Source organism: Thamnophis elegans, chromosome 7, assembly GCF_009769535.1.
Source record: "Thamnophis elegans isolate rThaEle1 chromosome 7, rThaEle1.pri, whole genome shotgun sequence".
NCBI lineage: Eukaryota > Metazoa > Chordata > Lepidosauria > Squamata > Colubridae > Thamnophis > Thamnophis elegans.
This window is the reverse complement of record NC_045547.1, coordinates 37,879,821-37,892,234: the sequence shown is the minus strand read 5'-3', so window position 1 is coordinate 37,892,234 and position 12,414 is coordinate 37,879,821. Positions and strand designations below refer to the sequence as shown.

At 38.1% G+C, this 12,414-nt stretch overlaps 2 protein-coding genes across 5 annotated transcripts in view; one reads left to right on the top strand and one right to left on the bottom strand.

Annotated features, from left to right (window-relative positions):
• The window catches only part of FGD6 (FYVE, RhoGEF and PH domain containing 6), a 59,066-nt gene extending 57,334 nt beyond the window's left edge, over positions 1–1,732 (bottom strand). Inside the window, exon 1 of the mRNA XM_032221238.1 lies at positions 1,393–1,732. Within this exon, the coding sequence (XP_032077129.1) occupies positions 1,393–1,405 (13 nt within the window). The 5' untranslated portion in view covers positions 1,406–1,732. The remainder of the gene's footprint in view (positions 1–1,392) is intronic.
• Positions 1,733–1,800: 68 nt separating this feature from the next.
• The window catches only part of VEZT (vezatin, adherens junctions transmembrane protein), a 37,208-nt gene continuing 26,594 nt past the window's right edge, over positions 1,801–12,414 (top strand). For all 4 annotated transcript variants that reach the window (XM_032221241.1, XM_032221240.1, XM_032221239.1 and 1 more), the window contains exon 1: positions 1,801–1,937. In XM_032221241.1, coding sequence (XP_032077132.1) covers positions 1,902–1,937 — 36 coding nt within the window. In that variant the 5' untranslated portion in view covers positions 1,801–1,901. The remainder of the gene's footprint in view (positions 1,938–12,414) is intronic.

Sequence of the window (12,414 nt, the reverse complement as noted above, 5' to 3'; positions counted from 1 at the left end):
GTGTGAATTCCCACATTTGAAACAGAAATAATGTTTTCTCTGACAAGAGCAATGGCATTCACATGAAAGTAACATAGCAAAAACCATGCCAATGACTTAGGCAGAGATAAGAAAACAATTATAAACAATTATCTTTTTTGAGTGGCACAGCAAAGTTTAAATCACAAAACTCTTACTAGTGTATTTCAAATCCATTCCTGAACTCTTATTTGTAATTAACAGCTTTAGAGTTACTTTCATATTCACTGTTCAAAATGTCAACAAAAAGTATTAATATCAAAATGCCCTTAACAATTGCCTCAACATACTTGTGTAACTTTTCAACAAAGGATCTCTTAAATCATTCCCTTACATATCTGCACAAAATACAGCTACACATAAGTGTGATCTAAATTCTTACACATACAACACATATCATATAAAAGTTTCAATCCTTAAGTCTTCTTGCCTGGAAAAAAGTGTAAAGTTTTTTTTTTCATACAGTACTTCCCGGATCTATTTAAGGTGATCTCCGCACACCCAAAAAGGGTGGGAAAAGAAAAAGAAAACACAGAGCAAAAATGGATTCTTTTCCAACTACAGAAGGCAGGAAATTGGGGGTTTGTTTATTTCAGCTTTCCTCCAGATGTGTTAGCCTATAGGTCTCATCAATCCCGGCAACAACGAACGAAAGTGTAGTTCAGCCGAAAGTTCGTTTTCCCAACTGATAAGATCGCGAGGGGGGGAAATAATTTTTATTAGATAATATTTAACAGTTCAGAAAGAATTGTTTTTTCACTCTCTGCTGTCGCTCTGAAGAACACGCACTAGGAAAACTTAATAACACAGATCTCACAAACAGATAAGAACAGGGGCTGAGAAATAAAATAAATTTAGAGGGCATGCAACTTTTATTTCGAGGGTAGTTGATCTTCCCCGCTTCTCTCTGACTCAGGAAAGATAAGAAAACAAAGAAATCCTTGATGTTCCCTGAGCTTGGTTGTTTTCTTGCAGACATTTCATTACTCAAACTAGGCAACAAACTAGGTAAGTAGCAGTTAGGTAAGTGAAGTTACATAGTTTGGGTAATGAAACAAAGAACTCAGAAATGAAGGCAAACGCCAGGCAAGGAAAAAGAGTCGCACTTCCAACCCCGAGTTGGGGTTTCTCGCAAGTAGACCCTTAAGCCACCTCCCATCACTGTTGGAGCTTTAAGGAACAGGCAGGAGCAAGAAGCGGAGAGGGCTCCGAGGAGGGGAAGCCATTTCCTCCCATTATGTCCCTCTTGCACAGCTGGCACGGGGCATTTTTAAAATCTGCACTTTGACCCGCCACATCTGTGGCGGTGGCGGTGGCCAGAAAAGTTCCCAGCGCTTTTAACTTCGCGCCCCGCTCGTCGCGCCGAGCACTTACCCGCTGAACTCATGGTGCCTCACTTCCATGCGCTTTGCCTCGCACCGCTCCTTGTCCCCCTTTAATGCATAACAACCCCTCTCACAGTGGCTGCATAGCAGGGTAAAGTCCGCCGAAAACCGCAGCCCGTCGCTCCGGTTCCTGTATAACATTCCCGCAGCGAAGAGAGGAAGACTGACGGACCGAACGAGTTCTGACGGTCTTTGCCGTCTAAAAGCGAAGTTCCCTGATTTACCCCGCGCGAGTTGCAACACAGAGCCCCCTGCAGGTAAGATGCCGTCAGTGCAGGCGCCCTCCTCCTCCGCTAGACCTCCTAGGCCCGTTCAATCTGCGCAGCAACGCCACAGATTCTTCTCCTCCCCTTCTCCCCGCAGTGGCTATTGGGTAGCCATAATTGTTGGGCCGCCGCGGTGGGGCTTTGTCGGGGGGGTGGGGGGATTATTACGGCGAGCTCGGCGGACTCGCTTTCCCATGGTGCCTGAGGAGAGGGGAACGGATGGCGGAGAAGGATGACACCGGAGTTTGACGACGAAGTGGTGTTTGAGGTGCGTAGCGTAGCCGAAGGGGCCGGTGGAGAGGTTTTGGGTGCCTGTTGGTAGAGATGGAGAGGCTACTTTTTTCCCCCCCTGACGGTGCCGTTGGCGAAACGAGGTGGCGTCGTAGAACGGGCGCGTGGCTAGGGCAGGTGGAGCTCTTTGCAGGGCCCTCGGAGGCGGAGGAGGAAGATTTCCCAGGGCGGTTGTATCCAGCCATGTCTCTGATGGTGAAACCTCGTCTCCGAAGGGAAGGAATAGTGGTATTAATTGAGTTGGAGAAGTTTGGTGTGAACCAAAGTGTGACTAGCAGATTATTCATGTCTAGTTCGAAGTAAGTCTCACTGAGTACAGTGCGAACGTACCATCGCAACCTAAGAACAATTGGAGGAAAGGTTTCACACCAGATCTCCCAGAAATAAAGCGTATTTGCAGCGAGGTAATACTACTTGCTTTCAGCAAAACAGTATCCTCTGGAAGCATAAGTGCTAAGCATTTTATTATGACACATTTTAGTGAACTGGTCTTTCTTCATGATATATGAATTACCACGTGATATCCCCTTTGTTTATTTGTATAAAACTTTGTGTATTGGTTACTATCTGGGACTCAAGATGGTTTGTAATCTGGAACCAAAATGACACAACAAACATGCAAAAACTAACTATATTAATTGGTTTGCTAGAAAACATTAGGGGAATCTTTAGCCTGATCTATTCAAATCCAATCAATGGGATAGAAGTGATAGAATTGATAAAAATAGATGATTATTTCAATTAAGTTAGTTTATAAATTCTATTCTCTGTATATAAAAGCTCCCTATGAGCTATTAATTTCAAAAACTTAGTAATAAGGCCAAAAGTTTTTCTACTATTCTCTCCCACATTCCCTCTATAATATAGCTCACTAGAAGAATATACCGGTAACTGAATTCTGCTTTGGAAATACTATCAATTTTAAATTGTATGTGAACAAAATAATAATAAAAAAATTAAATATCACCTCTGTATTAGTATTAATGCAACAAGTACTATGTGATTAATATATACTAATGCTGCAGAAGCCTAGATTGACTCTTAGTGAGATGATCTCTTTCTCAACGTTACAATTCAAAATACATAATGCAAAGAAAGGAGCGGGGGACATTACAGTATAGTGATCAGCTGCAATAAAAATAAGGTAGTATAACAGAGTGGCTGCTGGCTGAGCTACAGTTGGATGAAGCACAAGTCTGCAGCTTGTTAAAATGGCTGCTAAGTAGTTTATGATAATGAATGTAGCTTAAGGCATAAGTAATGCATTACATTATATATTTATTATTTTGATAGTGGTATTTCTACAGTATTGATTAGAGACTGTTAACACTAATGTTTAGCTAACTTAAACCTTTTAAGGAGAAAAAAAAATTATGTCAGCATTAACTATTGAAATATGGATGTAAGAGCACATTTAAATTTTGCATCCAAAACTAAATATAGTGTTAATAAACAATTGCAAATCACATCAAATTATTTTTGTACAACAAGGCTTCTGTCTTAAATTCAATACTTAATACCAAGGTATCCACTGTACTGTATTGTTACTTAGCATTCTGCTTTGCTCTTCTCATATTCATGAAAAAGTAGCCATAAGGAAAGCATTGGAAACTTCTAATATCAGTTTGAATGGTTTATAGATTTAAGAAGCTATCATTATGATTTTATAGTACTATTCAGATATTAAACTGTTAGTAATTGAACACTATTGGGTTTTTTAAAAGTGCATGTGTATTTGTACAGCCCAAATATCCAGAGGGTCTACTATGGGAACTTACATAGGTCTGCAGATCCAATTAAATTGCTTAGCTTCATTCTGGAAAAAACTTACCTGATAAGAATATCTCCCTCAGAAGATATGGTCTCAGCATCCAAAACAGATTATAAAAGTGACTATAGTTAACTAAAAAATGGAGAAGGGATTTATTGAGGATGAGAGCAAAAATGTGCAAACTTGAAATGGTCCCTACTGACATGTAGACTAAAAAGCAAAATACATTTGATGGTTTTTCACACCATTCTCAGTGTTATAGGATTTTTTTTCCGACATGCACATTTTTTCTTTTTGAAGAATACCTTTGCTAGGATTGTTGCTTATAACATTGCTAATGAACAGGTTTTCAATGTATATATACTCAAGATTCTGAGGTTATACATTTTATGCTGTGATGTAATTTATTGAGTATTTTTCTTGATGTATTTATCCCAATTATTATAATATTTTAACTGGGTTTTATGCTTCTGATTAGTGTTAACACAGAAAATTAAGTGTAAAATTAGCAAATTAGATTTATGCAAACTACCTGTCAAGCTTCACAGCAGCTGATAGTAAATCATAATTCTCCAAACTTTATTCAGCATTCAGCTTCACTGCGGAAGACACTCAGATACAATTTGGCCAGGTTAGAATATTCTAATCCTTTCCTCCTGTCCTTCTGAGTTAATGAATATTCTGGCAGGTCTCTTAAAGGACTTGAGAAGCAACTGAGAGAAGTTTGTATAATGGTTCTTTCTAGTCTAGTAACCAGTTGCTCTTTGTGAGTTTCAACCCTAATATTTTTCCTATTTTCTTTTTCCTTCCCTCTATGAGTCTAGATATGTCACATGTTTCTCACCTCCCTATTTCTGGTAATGGGTAGCTGGAGGATACTGTGCCACCTCTTCCATTTTCATTTCTCCTTTGGCTGGAGCTGAAAAAATTTAACTCCCCCTCCCTCAATCCCTCCATTTTATGATATGGAAGGGGATGTTTCTATATTTTAATTCCTCAGAATTAAAAACTTCTGGCAGGTAGAAAGACCTTGATTGCCAGTCAGATAATTTGGACTTATAAAGATGTTACAAATGGAACTGTTAAAGGAGATGTGGTATTTGAATGTAATAATATCTCAAGTATATTCAGTTTCTGGATAATTTTTACAGTGGATCAAGTATTCAAATCCATCCATCCTGTGTTGACAGTCAAAATGCCTTCTACACTGAATTATTTTCCCCTGCCCATTTGAACGGAAAATTGTGTTCCAGGACCAGGAGAACAGTGAAGAACTGGATATATTTCAATTTGTGCTGTTAGAGAAAGAGGTGCAATAAACTGGACATTCAACTTCGTATCCAGTTGGATAGAAAACTGAAATCCAGTACAAAGACATGATCCCCAACAATAGTCAGAGAGGATCTTTCTGATATGAAGTCAGAGTCCTTGGCATGATTGGTTGCTCTTTAAGGAGGCACAGAGAAACCTGATAATTCTTAGACAAAACAAATTCTCTGAAAGAAGAGAAGGCTTGGAACTGTTTATCAAAAAATGCAGGTGGCAATCATTGTTGGCCTGAAATGACTTCATCCAAGTGGAGAATGAACTGAGTTATTATATAACAAACTCATCCATAGAGAAAGGATCATGCCCATTGTCTTGCTGCTAGATTACAATGAAGCAGTTATTATTCTGATGTAAATTTATTTATAAATTATTCTGATGTAAATGTAAATTATTCTGAATTTACATTTGTCCTCCTTCTATGTTTGACAATGGGTGATGGGTAGAGGACAACTAAAGCTTTACATCCAGTTGTAGAAATACAGCTTTACAATCTTCCATAAAGATTGAATTGGGCAAACTGTGATTTTGGAAAATTTGCTCAATGACCAACAATGCTCTATGCTTTCAGAAGCATAGAGAAAGCAGAAGAGACCATCTACCAACTAAATAGCATTGTGAAGGTCAGAGGTAATGTCCAAGAAAAACAACCCAAGGGGAGAGGATAAAGCAATCCAGATAGCTTGCTAGTGAGAAATGGGCATGAAAAAAGCATGACAATAAACAGATACAGGCCTTGACATCTCTAATGCAAGACTGCCAAAAGTCCCCCCTCCCAAAATGGGTCATTTTGATCTATCCCCAAGGCTGCACTCACAGATCTGATGGGCAAGCAAGGTCTAGGCTTTCTCCTCTGTGTAGTTGGCAGGCAAAGTTGAAAGTTATACTTGCAGACAAGTGGTAAATGATGGAAATGTGAGCTCCAGAAAACTTAGTTTTGCATTCTGGATGATCAAACGTTATTTTGTTGTGGCATAAATGAATATATGGATTCTGAAGCCCATGGCAGCTCCAACAACAGGATTGCAATATATGGGGACCCTCAGTTGTGATACAGTTTGTCCACATGCTGTGTAGTTGGTTCATCTAAGTGGCTCTCATACTGGAGCAATATATTGCCAACATCATAAATATTTATTTATATTTGACTTTATATGCCTATCTCTCTTGATAACTAACTTGAGGTCTGCAGCTTAGTTAATTTTTTGATCTCTGGTGATGCTAGTGGAAGGAAATAATAAATACCTGAAAAGCTAGTTCCTATCTCAGTCTTTATCACCCCCATTTATGACTCCAGTCAGGACAATCACGTAATTGAAATGCTTATGTCTTTAGAAAAGAACATGGTTTGTGACAATATTTATTATTCTTTGTGTATGTTTTCAACATCTGTATGATTTATTCATTTATTGAGGATAATTTTAAATACCAAGATAATTTCTTGGAGCACAGTTATTAAGCAGTTTTGGAGATAAGTGTGTTTTTTGTTCTTGAAATCTTGTATTTAATTATTTTGTTGACTCTGAAAATGAGATTTTGAATGTTTCTTCAGGTGACTCTTATGAGAAAGGCTCTTATATAAAAACAATAGAACTTGTAACATAGGTAGAAAAAGGTTGATATTTAGAACTGCCTAGATCATATATATTATTTTATTATTTATTTTATTTCAAAATGACCGGCTTAATTATTTAATAATAGCTGTTTTGCACCTGTCTTTCGCAGTACTCTTTTCAAATTTGGATACTGTCCCCTTTGTAAACAAATTATTAGTCTACTTAGACAGATTACCTATCTAGAATCTCTAATCTGTGCTCTCCAAGCAGAAATTAGGTGCCCAATTCGGCCATTCCACTCTATGGAGATGCCACGCTATCAGCCCCCTCTACCACAAAGATCCTGCAGGAGAAGAGCAGTCTGGACAACCGTGGGATCTGGCAGGGTGAGAGCTGTGAACCATAAACACAAAGCTTTTGCTGTGACCCAGCATAGCAAATATAGTGCCCTTGCTGCCCTTAATGGGGACACTAAAGAGACAGGTCAAGGTAGTTGTGATAATGATGACTCAAATAAGCAGGGGATCATGGTCCAAAATGAAGAACTTTCTTTGGAAAGGCGAAATGGGGACCCAGGTATCACACATCAGTCACACAAGGAGATCAAGGTATGCAAAAAGAGAAGTCACCTTCTGGTTGGTGATTCAATCGTAAGGGATGTAAATTTAGGAAAGGATATGAAGGTTTTAAAATAGGTCAGGTGTCTGCCAGGTGCTACTGCCAGCAGAGACAAGAGGCGTATTCTTAAGATAGTCAAGAATGCAAGTAAGGACTGTGATGTTGATGCTATTATACATCTTGGCACAAATAATCTGTCCAAAAAAGATGTACTTTCTGTGAAGAATGATTTCCAGAGCTTGGGGTATGAACTTAGTAGTGTAGGCTTGTAGGCTTATCTTTTCAGAGGTTTTACCAATATATAAGGAACAAAAAGGGAAGGGCCAGCATGTAGCAGAGTTTAATGTGTGGCTAAAGGAGTGGTGTAAAAGGGAAGGCTTTGGTTTTATTAGTCATGATGCCTGCAGCTAGTCCAATAAAAAACTGTATGAAAGAGATGGTTTGCACCCATCCAAAAAGGGACTGAGTTACTTCGCATTAAATTCACAGATTTGCTGGATAAACATTTAAACTGAACAGTGGGGACAAAGAATTAATTGATACAGAATATTTCTGTCCCCAGCAATCTAAAATTCATAGGGTTATTGGTACATGTAACATAGATGTTTGTGTGGGTAAGATTATCAGTCCTGCTGTCAAGCAAAACCAAGCATTTAATAGTGAGTGCCATACCATGTGCACGAATCATACAAGTGGCAAGAAAATAGGGGCAGTCAGGCATAACACAGGTTATGTAGACAGTAAACACAGAGTCAATCAAAATGGACTCAAATGTCTATACACCAATGCACAGAGTATGAGGAATAAATAGGGTGAATTAGAAATTCAAGTAAACGAGGGCAGATATGATATTGTTACCATTATAGAAACTTGGTGGGATGAAACCCACAATTGGAACATACAGCTAGAAGGATTTAAATTATTTAAAAGAAATAGACCAAATAAAAGAGGAGGTGGAGTTGCACTATATATAAGAAATAATTACATCTCTACAGAAATAATGCACAACAACCATGAGAACTATCTTGAATGCATTTGGGTCAATATTAAAGGTTGTGGGGGGGGGGGAATGACATTGCCATAGGTCTATACTACAGGCCACCCAACCAAGCAGAAGAAGTAGATGAACTTTTTGCTAGTCAGCTAACTAAGGTATGTAGGAAGCACACCACAATAGTAATGGGAGATTTTAACTACTCTGACATCAAATGGGAAACAAAATCTGCACCAAGTGGAAGATTCAATAGGTTCCTAACGAACCTAGCAGACAACTTTGTTTCCCAAAAAGTAGAGAAGGAAACAAGGGGATCAGCCTTATCGGACTTAATTCTCACTAACAGAGAGGAAATGATAGAAGGTGTTGAAGCAGTAGGAACCCTGGGAGCAAGTGACCATGCAATATTGGAATTCAACATTATGCAAACACAAGTAGTAGAACAAAGTCAAACTAGAGTCTTGGACTTTTAACAGAGCTAATTTCAATAAACTTAGAGAGAGCTTGGGAAGAATTCCATGGATGAGAATCCTGAAGGGGAAAACAACTCAAGCTTGGGAAATTTTTAAAAATGAGATTACAAAAGCCCAGTCTAGCACAATACCAATGAAGAAGAAAAATAACAGCTCCCCCAAAAAACCAGCAGGGCTGCATAAAGAACTCTCAGACAAATTGAAAGACAAAAAAGATAAGTATAAAAAGTGGAAAGAGAGGGACATAACTAAGACAGAATATCAGCAAATAGCCTGAGCCTGTAAAGATGAAGTAAGGAAAGCTAAGGCTTACAATGAAGAAAGGCTTGCCACAAAAGTAAAAAATAGCAAAAAATGCTTCTTCCAACATGTTAAAAACAAGAAAAAAGTTAAGGAAACAATTGGTCCATTGCTGGGAGAAAGTGGTAAGAAGATGACAAGCAACAGGGAGAAAGCAGAACTATTTAACTCATTTTTTGCATCTGTCTTTACACAAAGGGATAAAACAGTTCAACTTATTAAAAACAGCACCACAAAAATCAGATTAGGAACACAAATTGAAATAGGGAAGAAAATGGTAAATGAGCACCTGTCTACCCTAGATGAGTTCAAATCACCAGGATCGGACGGATTACACCCTAGGGTTCTGAAGGAACTGGCAGACGAGATCTCAGAACCACTGAACTATATCTTTCAGAGACCCCGGAGCACCGGGGAACTGCCAGAGGACTGGAAAAGAGCTGATGTGGTTCCCATCTTCAAAAAAGGAAAAAAAATAGATCCAGGAAACTATAGATCTATCAGTCTGACTTCAATACCAGGAAAGATTCTGGAAAAGATAATCAAGTAACGAATTAGCAAACACCTAGAAATAAACAAAGTAATAGCCAAAAGCCAACATGGGTTTGTTAAAAACAGATCATGCCGGACTAATTTTATTGCATTCTTTGACAAAGTGACAAAATTAGTGGACCAGAGGAATTCCATCAATATAGTTTACTTAGATTTAAGTAAGGCATTTGATAAGGTAGACTATAATCTACTACTAGATGAAGTAGAAGTGTGTAACTGGCTAACCAACTGCACTCAACGTGTAGTCCTCAATGGAACTGCATCTACATGGAGGGAAGTATGCAGTGGAGTACCCCAAGGCTCTGTTTTAGACCCAGTACTCTTCAACATCTTCAACAATGATTTGGATGAGGGAATAAATTGGGAACTCATCAAATTTGCAGATGACACCAAGCTGGCAGGAATAGCCAATACTCCAGAAGACAGGCTTAAGATACAGAAGGATCTTGACAAACTTGAACATTGGGCACTATCTAATAAAATGAAATTCAATGGTGAAAAGAGTAAGGTTCTACATTTAGGCAAGAAAAACAAAATGCACAGGTACAGTATAGGTGGTACCTTGCTCAATAGTAGTAACTGTGAGAGAGATCTTGGAATCCTAGTGGAAAACCATTTAGATATGAGCCAGCTGTGTGCAGCAGCTGCCAAAAAAGTCAACACAGTTCTAGGCTGCATAAACAGAGGGATAGAATCAAGATCACGTGAAGTGTTAATACCACTTTATAATGCCTTGGTAAGGCCACACTTGGACTACCGCATTCAGTTTTGGTCACCACGATGTAGAAAATATGTGGAGACTAGAAAGAGTGCAGAGAAGAGCAACAAAGATGATTAGGGGACTGGAGACTAAAACATACGAAGAACAGTTTCAGGAACTGGGTATGTCTAGTTCAATGAAAAGAAGGACCAGGGCAGACATGATAGCAGTGTTCCAATATCTCAGGGGTTGCCACAAAGAAGAGGGAGTCAAACTATTCTCCAAGGCACCTGAGGGTAGAACAAGAAGCAATGGGTGGAAACTAATCAAGGAGAGAAGCAACTTAGAACTGAGGAGAAATTTCCTGACAGAACAATTAATCAGTGGAACACTTGCCCCCAGAAGTTGTGAATGCCCCAACACTGGAAGCCTTTATGAAGATGTTGGATAGCCATTTGTCTGAAACGATATAGGGTTTCCTGCCTAGGCAGGGGGTTGGACTAGAAGACCTCCAAGGTCCCTTCCAACTCTGCTATTGTATTGTATGTATGTATGTATGTATGTATGTATGTATGTTTGTTTGTTTCCGGCAATGTGTGAAAAGCTGACATTGTATAGAATGCCTAGGAGATCTGTAGAATGTGTGACATTTTAGACAAAATATGAGTATCTGTGTTGTTTTAATATACTATGTACTTTTCCTAAGCATTGTAGATAATACCTAGGCATTATGCAGAATGGCAAGATCTATTTAGGCAAAGTAAAGAAAAGATAGTCGTGAAAAGAGTCAGAGTTTCTAACCCTTTCTTGAAAAGACATATATGAAAATGAAAGAAGAAATGCAAAATAAAAGACTTTCTTACCAAAAAAAAAAGGATTGAGCTACTTGTTGCAACAAGGAAGACTAGAATGGCATTTTAGTGAGAGTATCTTACACTTTGCTGGTTTGCCTTTTGGCATTGCATAGAATGCCTAGGAAATGTGAAATATTCAGCATTTTATACTCTGATACTTTCCCATTTTTTTGGCATTTTACAGCTTTCCTAGGCATTCTATAAAATGCTTAATTTCACACATTGATGGTAACAGATAAATGTCCAGTGCCGCTTCTCCCATACTTATCTGAAATGAGATTTGAGTCATTTGCTAGCTGATAAGTAAACCAAGATGATTATGCTCCAAGAACGTATGACTAAGACTTTTAAATAGAATTGCTTGGCAAGATCTGCAAAAGATTTTATTGACGTGCATCATTTCTTTTAAGCATCAGCTTTCTAAAAGCCTTTCATATCTTATCAGCTGATGCTGGGTTCCTCCTATTGCACAGGAACAGAAGAAACATCTTAGTGAGCTGCTTCTGGCTGCTTCTGCTTCGATGCCACAAAAATGTACTTGGATGAAAGTATTGGTGCAGTTTCTCTGATTTATACTTCAGATTTTTCTGCTCCAGTCATCCTGGAAAGACAAGTAGAAAGAAATGGGGAGGTGAAAGAAATTCTCTCGGATGCCCTGGAAGTGTATTTAAGAGAAAGGTGGAATCATATTTTCCAGGAGACAAGATTCATTTTGCCTGTAAGTCTTCTGGACATGTGTTTTATCATAAACTTTCAGCTGCATTTATTTTAGCAATTAAAATATGTCTCACAAGACAGGTGAAGGTAATTCTTGAAGAATGTTCTTTAACTTCTAACTTTTGATCCATCTTTACTGTGGCTTTAAACAAGGATGTAATGGTCTTTTAATATGTAGCAGTTTGTAAATTTATGTAATTAAGCATTAATAAAAAGGTTAGGTATGCAGGAGATAAATTAGGGTGGAGTAGGGAGGACCTAATGGAGAAAGTCTTAGTCATTTCCTTTACCTTGCATCAGCAGAAATGTTCTTGGTATGCCTTAAATATAGGAGTTATGATAATACATTTGATGACTGTTCGTGTTTATATTTTAGTTTCAAATTAATTCTTTTTAAAAAATAAGTTTATCTTTTTTATGGAATGCATTCAGTATGTTAAATAAAGGGATGGTAATGTGAAAAAAGCAATAGTAAACTTTATGATTTTCTTTAAATGCCTTTTTTATAATCTTTTGTATGCTTATTCTTTCTTACCTGCTAACTTTTATTTTGGCATTGTAGTTCAATGATTATTTCAGTTTATTTAGGAAAT